This window comes from Typopeltis vanoorti, chromosome 22 (genome assembly GCF_054136105.1).
Source record: "Typopeltis vanoorti isolate ZY-2024b chromosome 22, IOZ_Tvanoo_1.0, whole genome shotgun sequence".
NCBI lineage: Eukaryota > Metazoa > Arthropoda > Arachnida > Uropygi > Thelyphonidae > Typopeltis > Typopeltis vanoorti.
Genome location: NC_143570.1, coordinates 14,069,800 through 14,089,661, shown reverse-complemented (window position 1 = coordinate 14,089,661; position 19,862 = coordinate 14,069,800). Strand labels below are relative to the sequence as shown.

The 19,862-nt window shown below is 33.9% G+C and overlaps 1 protein-coding gene across 4 annotated transcripts in view; it reads right to left on the bottom strand.

Annotated features, from left to right (window-relative positions):
- Positions 1 to 19,862, bottom strand: part of asl (chromosome segregation ATPase asterless) — a 385,090-nt gene that overhangs the window by 44,989 nt on the left and 320,239 nt on the right. For all 4 annotated transcript variants that reach the window (XM_090412113.1, XM_090412114.1, XM_090412117.1 and 1 more), the window contains one exon: positions 17,583 to 17,752. In XM_090412113.1, coding sequence (XP_090268239.1) covers positions 17,583 to 17,752 — 170 coding nt within the window. The remainder of the gene's footprint in view (positions 1 to 17,582; positions 17,753 to 19,862) is intronic.

Below are 19,862 nucleotides of genomic sequence, written 5' to 3'. Positions count from 1 at the left end.
GCAGGCCTCTCAGACCATGCACTTAACACCTTACACCAAATCAACTGGAAAAGCACCTGCTCCTTACACCGTACAAAGAACATGGTACGAAAGAAAATTTAAAGAATCCTGCGAAATCCTGATAAACCACCCAAATATCAACAATAAAGATGGTATGAAAATTCCAAGGATCTGGATGGCACACATTCAGCCAACCTAATATGAAAGATTCAACATAAGTCAGGACTCTAGCCAATCCGCTAGTATTAGAAACCATTCCACTCCAACTGGCTGGAATGATGGTAATATATGTATATAGTAGACAACACAAATAATAGGACTCTAGCATTGATGTATAATTTTTTTTTTTTTTTTTTTCCACCAGAGGTCAGGCCAACAATTGTGGTAGCGGTTAGTCAGTGTCTTTAACGAACCAGTATGACTGTAGTATAGCTTGTTTCTTGTGTATATTTGTACGCTCCAGAAGATGACCTTGACATAAAGGTCGAAACATCGAATTGTAAAATTTTAGTAATATTAAACTAAAGTTTTTATTCAAACACGGTAGTTGTCTCCATAATTTCCAAAAATGCAGTCGGATCACCGTGCAAGCCTAAAAGAAAGGTTTTAACCAATGTATTCTTCCTAAATTGATATATGGCTGCGAAACATGGACACTAAATGTAAAGGAAATTCAAAAATTAAGAACAACACAATGTAGTATGGAAAGAAGTATGCCTGGTATCACAAGACACTGGATCACAAAAGGAATACATGGATATTCTTTTTGTGATCAAAAAAATGACCACAATGCCGACCTAAATCACAGTGGATTGATGATATTATCATATTTTCAGAAGTGACATGAGAAAGGACATGGACAGAGAGTTTTGGAGTAATGCTACATCAGATGAATTATGGTACCAGGCCAAGATGATACTGATTGAAACAGCAAATTATTATAAAAAAAAAAAAAAAAACACGTGGAAAGAAGATTAATAAGACTCCTTCAAGAGAAACATTTGATCTAATCAATCACAGGAAAGAAATTAAATCCAGGGAAATAATATATGAAGGCAATAGAAATTATTATAAAGAAATCAGTAAAGCAATAGAAAATTCTTGTGGGAAAGATAAAAAAAAAAAAACATATATCAATAAAATATGTGAGGAGAAAGAATCCCATGCAGATAGTAATGAAATAATGCTTCCCTTTCCAAAAATCAAAGCACTCCAATAGTATCAAGGCAAAATAATACAACAGAGAAGATAACGATGAGTACATTCTAACCAAAAAAAAGGATAATTTTAAAGAAATAGAAGGAATATTGTGAGGATCTATACAAAAATTAAGATATATTAGATAAGGAATGAGTTGACACAAACATGAGAGAATGAACTTCCCATCCTCAGAGAGGAGGTGGAACTAGTTATCAAAAATATGAAAACTGGAAAAGCAGCAGGTAATGATTAAATTTATATCGATTGAAGTAATGCTGAGATTATAAAATCAACTTTGGGATACTGGCATCCAGTTAATGAACTGGGTGAAGACAAAATAAAAAAATGAAGCACCAAGAAATGTGAAATCCATACAACAACAGCATTAATCCCAAATGCAAGTAGTCGTGCTCTATATTATCAAAGAAAAAAATTGATAATCACCTGAAGACACCTAAAATCTTTTTAGAACAGGCTGGATTTGTGAAGGGAAGAGGTACCAGAGACTAGATCTTAAAATGTCAGACACCTTATTCAGAAATCAAGAGAATTCAATAGCCCTGCTTATTTATGCTTTGACTACACCAAAGCCTTCAACTGTGTAAACTGAAAACTGATGTGGGAAATAATGTCTAAGTCTAGCTTTCCCCAACATCTTATCCAGTTAGGTCAACTTTATCAACAATAACCAAACTGCAATAAGAACTGATAACACATTATCAGAGTGGTTCTGCTAACAAAGAGGAGTGAGGCAAGGATGTGTTCTATCTTCTAGATGCAATCTCTATGGTGAGGAGATCATCAAGAGATTTCTGGATGACTGGAATAGAGGCATATTGATAGACAGTTCAAGAACCAATAACTTAAGATATACTGATGATAGTACTAATAACAAAAAATGAAAAGGACATGAATGAACTCCTTGGAAGAATAGAATGACATAGTTTGATATATGAACTCACGATCAACATCAGTAAATCCTAGATAGGAATCATAATGGAAATACTTCAGGACTGCTTATTAACATAGATAAAAGTTCATCAGTTTATCCATTTGGGTTCACTGCCAATGGAAGTCATATGGAGGAAGTAAGAAGACTGATTACAATGGGAAGATCTGGAAGAATAGAAAAATATCTATCAACACAAAGATCAGACTGGTCAGATCCTTGGTCTTCTCAGAGTCTTGGATGTTGAACAAAACAATTAAGATCAATAATAGATTTAGTTTAATCCTTTATCCCAGTGAGAGCAAACAAAGTTTGCGCCTGAAAATATTTTCAGGACTAAATATAGTGTTGTACTATCTTATCCAGTAAGTAGTGCAACACCAAGGCAACTCGTGGCAAAGGTGGAGCAAGCTACCAGGCACTTCTTGCACTACTTACTGGATAAGATAGTACAACACTATATTTAGTCCTGAAAATATTTTCAGGCGCAAACTTTGTTTGCTCTCACTGGGATAAAGGATTAAACTAAATCTATTATAGTCTAACCTAGTGATAAATAAATTTTCAACAATTAAGATCAATGCTTTTGCAATGCGAGCCCAGAAAACGATGCTTAAAGTTCTTTGGACAGAGAAAAGAACCAACCTGAGCATAAGAGATTAAATAAATCTTGAAATGAGTCTCTGCAAAATGGTGAAGAGAAGAATCCTCAAGATATTTTTGGACACATCTCAAGAAGAAAGGGAAAGAACACTGAAAAACTCTTCATGCAGAGCAAGAAGTTAGGAGGAAAAAGAAGAGGCACGTCCAATGGGAGATGGCTAGATAAAATTCTTGCTCTTACTAGACTAAGGTTGGAGAATGCACTTAGAATGACAGAAGACAGAGACAAATGGAGAGGATGAATACACTGGCCACAAGTTCTCAGCCATGGGGAGATCATCTAAGAAAAAAGAACCTTACTTATATCATCTATTAGGACATGTTGATCATTACAAATGTTTGTTGTGTTGATTATCACTAATTTTGTCATAACAGAATGCAACCAATATGAGGATAATGGAAATTAGAGAGCATTCAGTCATGTTGTGAGGTAACTAATTAATTGTGACATGACAACCTAAAACTGATATGCAAGGCAGTGGTAATTAGCAAATATTTTCATATCTAGTGATGAAATATGCAGCATTTGACTATTAATAGACCTCAAGAGCTCACTTTAGTGAGTACAGAAGTGGCAAACTTGAGGTACCTGATGCTGGACCATGCCTTACTTCATGTGATATACATCTGTTACATTATCTGTAGACTGGGCCCTCCCCTTCTTTCTTTTCTTTTTATTCTCCCCTCCCCCAATGCCATTAGAGTATTTGAGGGCCAGGGTGAATCTTTCCTATTTTGCTATTTCATTTCATCTTATGCAGAGGGAGTAGCCAGATATGGTGAATCAACCTCCATGGTTACAGGCAGCAGCATACACCATTACTGATCTTGAGGCTGAAGATGAATGACACTGGCAAGGTTCAAAATTGGATACCTAGGGGGCATGGATAGAACTTCCTTAATGGCCATAGTACTGCAATGCAGAAAGCAAGAAGGGAAACTACTGCATTCAACATTTCCAGACCAACCACAAGGCAAACACAATAAGAACAATAGCTCAGAGTTACTGGCATTCCTTAAAAAAAAAAAAAAAAAAAAAAAAAAAAAAAAAAAAAAAAAAAACACGATGACTTCAATCTTCCCCAAAAAAGTAAAGAATTCTCAGGATTGATGAAAAAATGACATGATACTTAGGACTAATAAAGGAGAAAGAGAGAGATAATCTTAGAAACATCTAAAAAAAGGACAAGTTTGGACTGAATACATTAAGGCACTATTTTCTGATAACAGACGAGACTTAACAAATTCAAGGAATATAGTCACAGGCTCACCTATCTTGAAGTCTGAAGTAGTAAAGATGACCAAATTATCAAGAAATGGTAAAGCATGTGGACCTGATGAACTACAGCAGAAATGATTAAACTAATCAATGACAGTAATATTGATAAAATTATACAGCAAAATTTATGACACTGGTAAACTATACTCTGGCTGGATGAATTCAATCTCCATTGAATTGCCTAAAAACTTAATACAAACACTTGTAATGATTTTTAGATTGATTAGCCTAATTGAGCCAGACTCTCAAAATATTCCTAGAAATTATTCATAACAGAATATACTAAAAATGTGATGATCTCATTAGTGCAAAACCTTGCAAAAAGAAAAGCACTTTTCTGCTCACATATCTTAGCACAGAAAGATGCAGAGAACAACAGACTAACATTTATATTTAAATTAAAGATACCATGAAATTATATACTTGGTTTAATCCTTTATCCAAGTGTAAGCTTCACATCACTTGCCTTAGTATCTCATAATGCAAAGCACATCTCCTTGCAGACATTTATAATGCCATGCATTATGGGAAGGGTCACTACCCAGACTGGTTTTGACCTTTAGTGAGGTCTCATCAATGGGAGCCAGACCCAGGGTGAGGTGATACCAAGGTTGAAGTAATGCAGAAGTCATATTTTTATATATGAGTTGCCAAAAGGTGTTTCACCTTATTATTATAATACTCTGGATTAGAGATAGTTATTGTTGAAAGTTTTTCACTTGGTTATGCTATAAATTAAAGATACCAAGAAATTATATACTTGGTTTAAACCTTTATCCAAGTGTAAGTATAGTGTAGTATGGGATATTAAAGCAAGTGATGTGAAGTCATACCACCTTTACCACGAATTGCCCCGGTCCTGAAGATACTTCAGGTGCAAACTCTGTTTGCTTACACTTGGATAAAGGATTAAACTTAAACCAAGTATATAATTTCTTGGTATCTTTAATTTATAGCATAACAAAGTGAAAAACTTTCAACAACTAACATTTACATTGTTTTGTTGTTTTGGAAAAGGCTTTTGATAAGGTCTAGCATAATAAACATCTTAAAACAACTAGGCCCAGATGATAAGGATGTTAGAATCATTAAAAACCTCTAGTGAGGCTAGATTGCATCTGTCCACAGATAACATCAGGACAAGCAATATCAAAATTGAAAGAGGTGTGAGACAAGGATGTGTACTAGCTCCACTTCTGTTTAACATCTACTCAGAAGTCTTATTTCTCAAGGCCTTAGAAGGAAGAAAGAAAGGAGTAATCATAAAGGGCCAATTAATAAATAATGTATGCTATGCAGATGATACTGCTTTAATTACAACAAATAATCAAGATCTTCAACTACTCCTAGAATGTGTCAACAAAGAAAGTACAGAAATGGGCCAAAAAATTAACATGAAATAAACAAAACTTATGATAATAAGCAATAACCCTTTGATAACAAATGACTAAATTCTAAATGGAAATAAAATCAAATAAGTGAACAAATTCAAATACCTGGGATCCTGGCATGAAAGTTTGTACTGTGAAATGGAGATAAGATCAAGAACGGAAATTGCAAGACAGTCCTTTATCAACATAAAACCCATTTTATGTAGCAACGGCTTACACATTGAAATTCGATTATGAATGATGAAGTGCTACAATAAAAAAAACTGGAAGCCTTAGAAATGTGGATATTTAGGATGCTCAAGATTCCATGACAGATAAAATAAAGAATGAAGAGGTACTGAGAAGAATAAATAAAAATTGAGAATTAATCAATATTGCGAAAAGAAGAAAAACTGCCTACTTTGAACATCTAATGAGAAACCATAAATAAAACATTCTCCAGGTAATATTAGAAGGTAAAATCAATGGAAAGAGAAAGCCTGGAAGAAGAAAAATATCACAGCTAGACAATATAAAAAACTGGACTAAACTGAACATAGAGCCACTAAAAACAGAAGTAAATTTGCAAAGGTGGTCACTTAATTTCATTAGGAAATATGATTTAAAGAAGAAGACCATTAATAGTGGATATTAAAACTTAGAAAGATGAGAAATAAGTATTTATATGCCCAAAATATTTCTTTATATTGGTTCTAACCTAAATATTTTTTAATTTTTTTTTTCAGAGTTGTCACCTTGTAACACATCACTGATCCTGTCCATCCAGTGATGTTTTGGAGCCAATCAGAATACAGAAATGCTTTAATAAAGTTATATGTGTAGACCTGAGGATTTTATTTCATATTTGTTTATAATGGCAGAGAAGCAATTGTTTTTGATTTTTTTTCAGAAAAGTGATTCAAGACACATTATAAACTAGAGACTCTGGAGTGAACTAGAGAGACCACAGATATGATGTTAATAAGAAAAATTAGGAGTCAACAGATGGCATCAATGGCATAATCATATTAAAAATGAACTTGACATTGTTAGTATTTAAGAATGTGTGAGCAGGGTTAATCTAAGGTGGTATGGTCACTTAAATGGGCGAGGACAGGTTTGCAAAACAGGTGTTTGATGCAAAGATAGCAGGAAAGAGACCCAAAGGAAGAACAAGGTCTCCATGGACTGATTCAGTCAAAAGTGCCTTAGAAGCACGAAATTTTAGATACAACAATATTGGAGTGCTGACAAGTAATGGATAAATTTTGAGGAAAATTGTTGATAGGAGATTAATAGTAATGTATATGTATCATGTAGTGATATCACAGTAGCTTTAACACCCCTTTGAGGATACATATCAGGAAATTGATGATGAGATATATTATAAGACATATTATAAAAAGCATACATTCCCCCCCACACACACACAGGTTGATAAATACACTAATATATAACTAGTTAAACATAGCTTCTTCAATCTTCTTAAATAGGATAAACATTAGCCATAGTATTAAGAAAAGCTTATAAACTGCCCAGATCCAGAATTAAATAAGTGATTATCTCTCAGGGACCCCTGCAATCCCTAGAGGGTGTGTCCTCCTGGATGGTGGATCCTACCAGATATGGCAGGGTTATCCAAATATACTGAATAAGGACCCATGGACTAACAGGGCCACAGAGGCTATCAACTGGATAGCAAGGGAGGTGGTTCTTCCATAATCCCCTAACTGGGTTTGGCCTCTTCTTCTGCTTACTTTGAGTCACTCTCCTTTCTTTTAGTTGTTCTATTTGGTCTCTCTCTCTCTCTCAATCAATTCATACCTACAGCATCCCAGACATGCTCAATAGGATTAATCGTGTGGAAAGGTATGTGTTCGTCACGCATGTTGATTGGATTTTAACAATATAGATGTGAACACAGACTGATAAGAAAATAACTATTTATTAACTTAAACGCTAATATTTTGCTGGTATTATATCCAGCATCTTCAGAGCATACAAAGTTTATTACAGTAACAAGACAACAGCAATCCGGTGTAATAGTGGGACTAGTATGAATAATTGTAGTGTGCAACACAAAGACTAAAGTCCTAATTAGGCACCATCTAAGTTAAAAAAAAAAGAAAAATTAATTTGGTCTTAGGATGACTGTCTCCCAAATCTTTGGTAGATTTATACAGCCCATACTTGTTGAGGTTTGGAGTATGTTTCAGGGATTCTGTTGACTCCAGGAACAACCTCTCTGACTTGTAAAAGCTTCTGTGCAGTACTTTTTGTTTTTTTCCACTTGATCCTGTGTGCAGGGGTATCCAAAGCATGGTCTGCCAGACAAGACTTGCCATAGCGAAAGTGCCAGATATATTTTTTGTGTTCGCCGATGCGGATGTCCACAGTTCTTCCTGTCTGTCCATAGTAGGCTTGATGACATGAACAGGGCACTTCATAGACTCCTGGATGCGATAAAGGAGAGAATCTGTCCTTAGGTGAACGGATGAAAGTTGCCAATTTCATTTCATATAAGGTTTAAATAAAGTGCATAGTTGGTGTTTGTTAAGCACCCTAGATATCTTAGATAAGAAAATAACTATTTATTAACTTAAATGCTAATATTTTGCTGGTATTATGTAGAAGCTTTTACAAGTCAGAGAGGTTGTTCCTGGAATCAACAGAAGCTCTGAAACATACTCCAAACCTCAACAATTATGGCTGTATAAATCTACCAAAGATTTGGGAGACAGTCATCCTAAGACCAAATTAATATCTTTTTTTTTTTTATTTTTATAACTTAGATGGCTCCTAATTAGGACTTCAGTCTTTGTGTTGCATGCTACAATTACTCATACTAGTCCCACTGTTACACCAGATTGCTGTTGTCTTGCTAGTATAACAAACTTTGTTTGTATGCTATGAAGATGCTGAATATAATACCAGCGAAATATTAGCGTTTAAGTTAATAAATAGTTATTTTCTTATCAATCTGTGTTCACATCTATACTGTTAAAATCCAATCAATAGGATTAAAGCCAGGAGACTTGGCTGGCCAGCCCATACATACTAAAGTCTCTTCTTAAAGATATTAATCCATGAGTTTTGCTTGATGAAAACGACCACTATTGTCTTGTAGGGTAAATAAATGTCTTCCCTATGGATATACACATGGGTCCAATACCTTGCTCTATAAGTTACAGCATTAATGGTTCTGCTTGGAAGAACATACAAATCAGTGAGTTAACCCAATGAGATACCTTCCCAAGCCATCACACTACTTCCACCATAAGTATCCCTTTCATGGATATTAGAAGGATGTGTTTCTGGTTCTCTCTAGGTCAGAGCATGCCTGGTATCACTTTGTAGAACAAATCAAGACTCGTCTTTAAACAATACCAACCCCTATTGATCTTGGGTCCAGCTGACATGAGCCTAGTCCATTTCAAACATTCTTACCAGTGACATGAAAATAGGGACACACAGACTACTGGTTGCTTAGCATAGAGACCATCTTCATGAAGCCTTCTGCACACAGTGTAAGCAGATACCAATGTTCCTGTAGCTGATGTGAGGTCATTTCATAGCTGATTCAAGGTAGCACTCCTGTTTTGGCAAGTAAATAATTAGAGATATCAGTTTCCCACTGCAGTTGTGGCCCGTGGCCTTCCTTCACTGTTTGTGACTGTTGGAATTGGTTCCACAGTCTGTGAACCACGGAACAACTCGCATGCAACCATCTGGCTATCTTGCCTGACTCTTGCCAGCCTTATGTCTTACAATAGTTCGCCACCTAAATTCATTAGTTAAATGACGTCTTGCAGTCATATCCAAGAATTCTGCTATAATAAAATGTCTTTTTCTCACTCCAGACACAAAATGGAAAACCACTCCAAAACACCTGCATTTATGCCATGACTCATTTGCATATACCACTGACAGTGCCACTCTTTTTTTATGTGAATCAGACTCAGCATCACTATTTACATAACTTTTTACCTTAACTTTTAATTACCTGACTTTCAGATGTTTTTTCCTTTTCTCCCGAGTTATCATGATTTTTCTCTTTGTTCCTTTGGAAACCAATGTAGATGATGAATAAGGGTGGAAATAGTGTTTGCCCTTGTCATGTAGCAAATTTTACATCTGCCCATCTTCCTCAGTTCTGACTGATGATCAATGCATTGATCATCAGTCAGAATTGGGGAAGATTGAGTCCATAAAATATCCCATTTTACCACACAACTGTAGTATTCAGAAAAGCTTATTTTCTTGGTAACTTGTTGTATACCTTTTCCAGGTTAAAAAACTTAAATATAGATCCATGTTATATTTCTCATGTTTTTCAGCTGCATTGCTTATCTTAAAATAAAAATCTGTTCCTGCTAACTTTTGGACTGATCCTAGTTTGTTCTTCTCTCTAAGTTCTCCTCCACAATTAATCTTAGCCTCTTCTCAAGTATGCAGGCATAAAATTTATCTGGAACACTAAGAGGAAAATTTACTGGAATTCTCAAATTCAGCTTCATTTAATTTTTTTATAGATGGATACTAATAAAAGTGTGTACCACTATCTGCAATTTGATCTTCTGACCAGGCTTTCTGAATTAATTCCATGTAGCCATTGTAAAACTTTTATACTTCCATACTTGAGTATTCCTGCTTGAATATCATCAACTCCAGCTGCCTTTCTCCAGTTCAAGTGTCTGATGACTTTTTACACCTCATGCTATGTACTTCTGATTTCATTTTTCTTGAATACAATTTGTTTCTTCTATCACTGCTTATCTTATTTATCATCATCCTATAAGGAATTTTGGCCCACTGGCCTGTTCCAGTCTCCTTCCACCTTTTCCTTGATTGTCCCTGAATTCTATGTCACTTGGTATTGGAGTATTATCTTTTTGGATAGTCTTAAACTCCTTTCCTTCATGCTTACACGGTGATCAATTTACATCTTCAAAAATTATGGATTATAGCCATTGGTTGATCAAATCAATGTAACTTTAGCATACCATGCAGATTGTAGTGCAGCTTGTTTCTTTGTATATATGCGTATACTCCAGATGATGACCTTAATGTGAAGGTCTAAACGTCAAGTGATTATTTTGGTTTACATTAAACTGAAGTGTTACTCTAAAACAGTAGCTGTTTCAATAATTTTTGAAGATAGTCTTGAACTGTTCATTCTTTCAATATGTTTGATCCACTTCTTTCAGTATTTGTATATTTTGTCACTGAGTTCTATTTTTAGTTCATTGTGCATTTCTGTTCCTTTTTTCATCTGAGAGAGTATAGTCTGCTGCCCTTCGTGAGAATTTCGTTTCTCTAGTTTCTATTCTGTTTTATTCTGCAATTTTTATGGTCCATAATTCATCTCGGTACAGTAGAGAAGGTTTGCCAAAACTTTATAAACTCTTATTTTTGTAAGTCTTTAAACTTAAGTTTGAAAATATTATTAAGCACTGCTGTTATCTTTAAGAAGTTTGAAATTTTGTTATCAATGTCAGCTTCTTTTGTATACAATACAGGCATATTTGAGGTATTTGAAGCAGTTAATTTGTTCTAAAATTTATTTATAATCATGATTTTACTTCTAACTGTAACGCCTTTAAAAGCTTATGTGTTCACAGTACTCACAGTACATGTTCTTTATTTTCAAAATATTGATGACAACACAGAATGATAAGAAAATAATATTATCTGTTGATATTTCACTGGTATTATATCCAGCATCTTCAGAGCACAAGCACAGTTTGTCACAGTATGACAACAATTTGTTGTAGCAGTGGGACTAGTTTAACAAATTCTAATGGACAACATAAGGAATTAAAGTCCTAGTTAGGCACCATCTATGTTGGAAAAAGAGAGAAAATAAATATTAACTAGATTTTAAAATGAATGCTTCTCAGATTTGTGGTAAATTTATACAGCCATACTTGTTGAGATTTAGAGTATGTTTTAAAGTTCTGCTGATTCCAAAATCAATCTCTCTGACTTATGATTCAGATGGAAGAAAACAAAAGTGTGTAGCACTTTTGTTTTCTTCCATCTGATCCTGTGTGAAGGGATATCCAAGGCATGGTCTGCTAGACCCGATTTGCCATAATGATAATATGTTCACCAAGGCGAATGTCAATAGTTCTTCCTGTCTGTCCATAGTAAGCCCAATCACAAGAACCAGGATACTTCATAAACTCCTGGATGTGATAAAGAAGAGAGTTTGTCCTTTGGTGAACGGATGAGAGTTGCCAATTTGACATAAAGTTTAAATATGGTGTATAGCTGATATTTATTTAAAACTCTATATATCTTTTCAGAAGTGCCTTGAATGTATGGGATGGTAACAGTTCGCTGCAGTCGTGTGTGGCAGGCAATGGACAGGATTTCTGGGGAGTATTTAGTATTTTTTATATCCTATGGAGATTATAGCCATTGGCTAAGAAGGTGTGATATAAGTGACTGAGTTCAGCAGTAAGAGCATTGTTTGGAACAAATAGCTCTAGCTCTGTGAGTTAGTGTTTTTAGAATATCACTGTTGAGCTGGACAATGTTGTGACTGTTCATGTAAATATCTCCCTGTATGTGTTGGTTTTCTATAAAAAAAAGATAAGGATCCATCTGGAAGTCATGTAATTAACGTATCCAGGAAGGGCAGACAGTGATTAGCTTCTTGTTCCATGTGAAATGGACTTTAGGATGTTGGTTATTTAAATGCACAAAAAAATGTATCCAATGAGTCTAAAACATGTGGCCAAGTAGCAAACACATCATCAACAACATGGAGTAGCCAAATCACTGGTTTGAGAGTAGCTGTATTCATATCTAGCGTTTCCAAGTGTTCTGTGCAGAAAGCTAAAAGGGAGAAAAGGGGGAAAGCATTGATGTCCCATCTAGTTGTTTGTATATCTTCCCTTTCCATGTAAAATAACCTGCATGTACTGTAAATTTAAATGTTTCAAATATATCTAGGAGGAAATGTGACTTTAGTAAATCAAGGTTTTTTTTTTCAATTAACAGTACATATGTAAATAGCGAAGTGATATCAAAACTAATCATTACGTCTGAACTTTTTAAAATATGGTTTTCTAAAATACTTTTTTAGTGAACAGAATTTTTAATAAAGGAGGGAGAATTATTTGTGAGGATGGCTAGTAACTTAGCTAAATGTTTAGCAAGTTTGTATGTGGGACTGTTTATACTATCCGCAAATTATTTGTGAGGATGGCTAGTAACTTAGCTAAATGTTTAGCAAGTTTGTATGTGGGACTGTTTATACTATCCGCAATAGGGCATAGGGGTGTACCTTGTTCGTGAATTTTAGGTGCTCTATATATTTTGGCTGTTTTAACATGAAAAGGCTTGAGTTTGTTAACTGTTTCTTTTGACCAGGAAGTGACTTTTTCAGTAATTTGCAAATGTTATTCTTTTGAGAGATAGTGGGATCACGATCATAAAAAATGCATCCGACAGTATTATTATGGCAAGTCAGGTCTAGCAGACCATGCCTTGGATACACCTTTACACAAGATCAGATGGAAGAAAAACAAAAGTGCTACACAGACGTCATAAGTCAGAGAGAGAAAGATTGTTTTTGGAATCAACAGAAGCTTTAAACCATACTCCAAACCTCAACAATTATGTCTGTATAAATTTACCAAAAATCTGGGAAACAGTCATTTTTAAGATCTAATTAATATTTGTTCTCTCTCTCTCTCTCTCTTTTTCCAACATAGATAGCACCTAATTAAGGCTTTAGTTCCTTGTGTTATCCGTTACAATGTTTTTAAACTAGGTCCCACTGTTATATCAAATTGTTGTTTCATGTACTGTGGCAAACTATTTTTGTGCTCTGAAGATGCTGGATATAATACCAGTGAAATATCAGCAAATAAATTAATAAATGTTATTTTCTTCTCATTCTGTGTCATCATCAATACTGTGAAAATAAATAACACTTCTGACTGGGTCCTTTTTAAAAGCCATGATTTTTGTTTTGTCTGTTGATATTTACATTCCAAATTTTTTAGCAATTATATTTAAAGAGTATATTGATCTCTCGAAGACATTTAACAACAACCTATTAAAATAATTATTACTAACGACAAGAATATTTTTATTTTTAGGTCACCTTTATTATCTTTGATTTTTTTTCCTTAACACCTTCCTTCATTTGTAATCTTTTTTTTTAATAGCATCCAGAACCTTTTAGATTCTTACAATTCTTCCTATGAATTTTTTATTTTTTGGTACTTTTACACACAGCTTAGCTTTCTTCTGTTTTTTTTTTCCACTCCTGTAATCCCTCATAACACATACTGACTTACTTGCCAAAAACTTCTGATATGCTTTCTTCTTTTCCAGCACTGCCTCTTTTACTTCTTAAGTCCACCCTGAAGTTCAGATTTTTGTATCCTTGCAAACAACTTCACCCAATGCCTCTCTGGGTGAATTACTCAATATTTTCTCAGAGTTTGTCACTGGGTCTCTAAGGTCTGGTTCTTGTTTTCAAACTCTGAAAAGAAGATTCACATTAACAGTGAGATTAATATTAAAGAAAAAAAAATAGGCTTTGGGTTGATGGTGACAAACATAATGCATGATACACAAAACAAGCAGGATTGTGTGCTGGGGCCAAAGGTGGATTTTTTTAAAAACTGAAGTGTGAGTTGTAAATGTTTTAATGCATGCTTTACCTAGTATATGTCTTTATCAGATTCACGTTTATGTGAAGATTTTTCTTTAGAAAAACCTCTGTATATATATTCCCCATTTGCAGGTTTTTTTTTTTTCCAGATTCATCAGAAGATGATCAATACATATTCAATGGCCACTGATGAATCCAATTTATATTTATTCTTTTGATTTTGCAATTGTATGAGTGAATTGTTTATTTTATATTATAACTGCTGACTACATTTTGTGTTCTTTTGCTTGACATTGAACTTATTTTTTTTCTCACTCTTTTTGGTTTTTTAATACATTTTCTCTAATAGCATAAATAGGAAAGGTTTAAGGGAATTATTTATTTGAGGCCATTGATTGGTATGAACCAATTAAAGACAATTTCTTTTTTGTTAGTAAAAGTTTAGAACTCTCCATGAGACAAAGTTAATGTAATGTAACTGAAAAGCTACAAAAGAGCAAATCTACACAAATGGCCCCAAGTTCCAGGCATTCCTTAAATGGGACAGGAGTACAAAAAATCTCTGGGCTCAAAATGGTGTGTCCACTAAAACTAGGAACCTGGAATGTCAGAACCCTGTATGAAGCAGGTAAGCTAAGAAATGCTATCCAGGAAATGAAAAGACTTGGAATTGGAATTTTAGGAATGAGTGAAGATAGTAGTCAGAATCAGGCAAAACTCAAGTTAATGACATGACAATTTTCCACTCTGGAAGTAGTGAAAACAATCATCAAAACGGAATAATAATAAACAAAGATGCCAATAAGTCACTGTTGACCTTCATCCTCTACTCAGATAGGAAGATGTTATTAAAACTGAAAGGTCACCCACTAGATATTAATCTTATACAGGTCTATGCCCCTACTGCTGACAAGAATGATACTTGGATCAAAGTTTATGATCAATTAAAAGAACTAATGGAAAACAAAGAAACATGATATTAACATCATCATGGGCGATTTCAATGCTAAAGTTGGAAAAGTAAGAAGTGGAGATATAGTTGGTGAACATGGGCTGGGAACAAGAAATGAGAGAGGAGACAGTCTTATTCAATTTTGCCAAGAAGAGGAACTAACAATCACAAACACATGGTTTAAGCTACCATCCTGCAGGCTATATACTTGGTGATCACCACATGATAATAATGCAAATATAGTCAGAAACCAAATTGATTACTTGCTAAGTTTGTTTGATCTAGGAAAGTTAAAAAACCCAGAAATAAGGGGGGGGGGGAAACCGAGTCAAGAGATAGCACTTATCAAGAATGATGACATCATGAGGGTTGATGAATCATGGGACAAATTAAAATCTGTCTTCATAGAGAAATGTACCAATATCTTGTGTCCTGATAGAGCAATAAAAAAAATAAAAAAAACTGGATAACTGACAAATTTTTTCTCTCATGGATCAATGCAGATCACATAAAAATCATAGTCCAACAAAATATAAAGAGGTTCAGAAAATTATTAAAGACAAGATCAAAGAAGCAAAAGAAATCTGTATGAATGAAAAATGTAAAGAAAGAGAATTTCTACAGGAAAAGTATGAAAGTTTTAATCTACATAAAAAACTGAAGACCTCAGGTATATTTATGAAAAAATAACTATGTATCCTTTGAAACAAAAAGGGAGAAATAATATTCCAAAAAGGATGAAAAAAAAAGCAAGAATGGGTGAAATATGTAAAAGAACTCTTTACTGATAACAGACAAAACCCAAAAAATACTTATGAACAGATGGAAGGTCCATACATTTTAAGATCAGAGGTAGAATGTGTGCTGAACTCAGCTAAAAATGGTAAAGCCTTAGGCCCTGATAGAATACCAGCAGAAACAGTAAAGTTATTAGAAGGCGAAACATTACTGTATTAGTAAAGCTATTTAATAAGATCTATGATACACACATAATCCCTCAAGACTGGTTACTGGTTGACCTTTATCATGCTACCTAATAAGCAGATGCAAATGTAATGGCTATAGAATGATCAGTCTAACAAGTTATGTTCTCAAAATGTTTCTGAAAATAATTTAAAAAAGAATATATAGAAAATGTGAAGACACCATCAGTGATACTCAATTCAGATTTAGAAATGGTTTGGAAATGAGAGAGGCTCTTTTCTGTTCTCAAATCTTATTCCAAAAATGTAGTGACCAAAACAAAGAAGTATTCATTAGCTTCATCGACTTTGGGAAAGCATTTGAAAGTCTAACATACTAAAATGATTGATTAAAAAGAATTGGATTAGATGGTAAAGACATCAGGATCATTGAAAACTTATAATGGAACCAAAAAGCATCTGTTCGAGTTGATGACATTATTACAGACTCCATTAATATCAAACGAGGAGTAAGGCAAGAATGCGTGTTGTTGCTTCTTCTTTTTAGCATATACTTAGAAGACATATTTCAAAAAATCTTAAAAGGAAGAGAGGAAGGGATTAATGTAAATGGTGAAATCATCAGTAACATTCGATATGCTGATGACACAGCTCTCCTGGCTGACAATATTCAGGATCTTCAAAATCTTCTGGAACTAGTGAAGGAAGAGAGAAAAAATGGGATTAAAAATAAAAATCACCAAAACTAAATTCATGGTCATAAGCAAGAAACCTAATTCAGTACTTTCTTTAAGTGGGAAACAAATAGAAAGCATGAAAAGTTTAAATATCTCAGATGCTGGTTAAATGAAGAATGCAATCCAGAAATGGAAATAAAAGTTAGAATTGAAATGGCAAGAAAAAACTTTCTCCTGATGAAATCAACACTATGTACTGCAATTTGAATTTAGAGCTTAGAGTACACATGATTAAATGCTATGCATGGTCTGTATTGCCTGTACAAGTTTCTGCATTTGTACAATGCAGAAACTTGGACCTTGAAGACAACATCAATAAAAAATCTTGAAGCTTCTGAGATGTGGTTATACAGACAAATGTTAAAAATCCCATGGACGGTAAAAACGTCCAATCAAGAAGTACTGGAACAAATGGGGAAATTACGTGAACATTTAGATACCATAAAAAAAAGAAAAACTACATATCGTGGTCATCTACTACATAATGAAAAATGAAATACTTCAATTGATCGTAAAAGGGAAGATAAATAGAAGATGAGGACAAGGAAGACAAAGAAAATCTTGGCTGGCAGACATCAGACAGTGGATTGGCATGAGCTCTGTGGGACTGTTCAGAGTGGCTGATGATCGCTCAAAATTTGCCAACGTGGTCGCCAACCTCCAATAGGAGATGGCACTCGAAGAATTGAAAAAGTTAAAAAATGGCAAAATGTATAATTTAACTAACTCAAATTTACAACTTGGTATCCACAACAGTAATTATGTACAATTCATTCACATTTCTAATTACAAAGTATGCATATTTAAATTTGAAAATAAACAGGTCATTCCACAGATAGTTTAGCTGATTAAATACACCTGAAATTAAAATTACCTTCTGTAATTTTACTTCCATGTTTTTCTCATATTCCTCTTTGATTGACTGTAATGTGATTTGTACATCTTCTGCTAACTTCTTCTTAAATTCATCTTTTTCTTTCATAACTTCTTTTTCTATATCATTTCTTATTTTCAAAAATGTTAGTTTTTGCCATTCTTCTTTATCTGTGGAATAAATTGAACTTTAAAATAAATTTATAAGGTCAACAATTAGATAACATTTTTATATTCATCCATGTAATAGGCTGTAGAATTTATAACACACTAGTGCTCTGTGTATTGGAATACTCAGTAATTTCACAGTATCAGTAATATACTTTTATATTAATTACATCAGTAAGTTGAGGCACTTAGTATGAAATAAGATGTATGTCCATTAAGAGCTGTAAAAAAAATAAAATAAGTCACAAGTTACCATTGCACATATCACATATTTGTGTGAAAAGCATAATGGACAATCCAGTGAACATGCATGAATGCAATAAAGAACCCAGATAAAAAAGAACAGTGGCTTTAATAATACAGATGAGATGTGTGTGTATAAGGTTTTGAAAACAACACAGGGCATCACAATCTTAATGTTATAACACAGTATTGACAGCTTTAAAATATGTGCATACATCTTTAAGAAAATAAATGCTGTATGTACATATTGCATTTAAACCTCTCGGGTTACCTTAAATTTGTTGTAATTTTTGCTTGCTATAGTCAATTTCTTTTAAGACAGCAATGTTTGTTATAGTGAGATTTGACTATAACACATTTTATGTAACTTTTGGGCCAAATTATCTCTGTGACATAAACTATTAGAGAGCTTCAAGTCCCCCCCCCCCATAGTTACAAGTGTCACATTTAAAAAGAAATCTATCATCATCATTACCTAACATGTAAAATCAAGAACTGTAGAGGCTATTATAATAGTCAATAATAGTAATATTCATTATCACTATTATATGGTATCTCCATGGAGTCCAGAGACTCATTGTGGGAGACCCAGACTAACTGTCATACACACAAAGCCTATCATACCCCTCCTTAAACTCACAACTAATCCTGGCAATCCATGCCACTCATTCACCACTCTCCATGCAAAAAATCCAACCTGTACACCCCTGCTAACCACACTCTTACACAACTTCCACAAATAACCTTTAGTTCTCTCTCTATTGTATGTAATGAAAAATTTTCTTTGTGTTAATTATATAAAACCCCTTTAATATCTTAAAAGTTTCTATCATGCCCCTCTGCTTATCAACTAAATTTTGCAACCACACACCTTCAACCCTATCCTCATAGGGAGCATTCCATTACCAACTAGCAGCATTATTACTAGCTTGTTATACAGTTTTCTTCCAAATTAATCTGCTATTTATCAGGTCTCCAATAATGTTAGCACTTACATTTCAGTTTTCTAAGCCACTATTAATTCCACATATATCTTGTTTTTGGAATCTATTTCTTGCTCTTCATTCAGTGAATACCTGTTTTGCCAACTTTTCCATTCTGTTCAAGTGATCAAACTACTACCCTAGATTAGCTAGACATATCCATTATCAAATGTTAATAATATCAAATTGTTTTCCAATAACTTCATTTCTACTAACCTTCTGTTCGCTCTCCTGGTTTTGCTCACAACTCTCATGTCTATAATTGTTGATCAGATGATTATTCTTAATCAGTTAAAATTGGTTTGAATACAGTGTTATATACTGCTAGTCTGGTGTTTTTGCTAATTTCTTTCTCTGTATTTTTTATTTTCTTACATAAATTTATTCAATTGTTGTCTTTCTAGCTTTGCTTATTCTCTTATTTCCATATTTCATTTCTTCACTAAAAATTCTGACTAATCTGCTAAAATATTTTGCATCTTCTACAGGTTCATCACTGAGAATGCAGATAATGTTTTCATTGTTCCTGTCTAATTTTATAGTTTTTGTCTTTTTTTTAATGCTGATTTTCATTCCAAATTTTTTACTACTTCTAGTAGATTTATTTAGAAGTATGAACTGAGTATATAACTGAGAGTTTGTTAATAGGCTTAATGTACTACTTTCCTTTATAATGCAATCATACAGATGATGAATAACAGCAGTCATAGCATGCAACCTTACTTTACACTGGATTTTACTTCAAATTGCCTTCATATACATCCTTTGATTCTGCCAATTTACAACTTAAGCTTATTATTATTCAGGCCTCCATGGAGTCAAGAGACTCATCGTGGGAGGTCCTTCCTAGGAAACGCAAAGTCTATCATACCACTCCTTGAACTCAC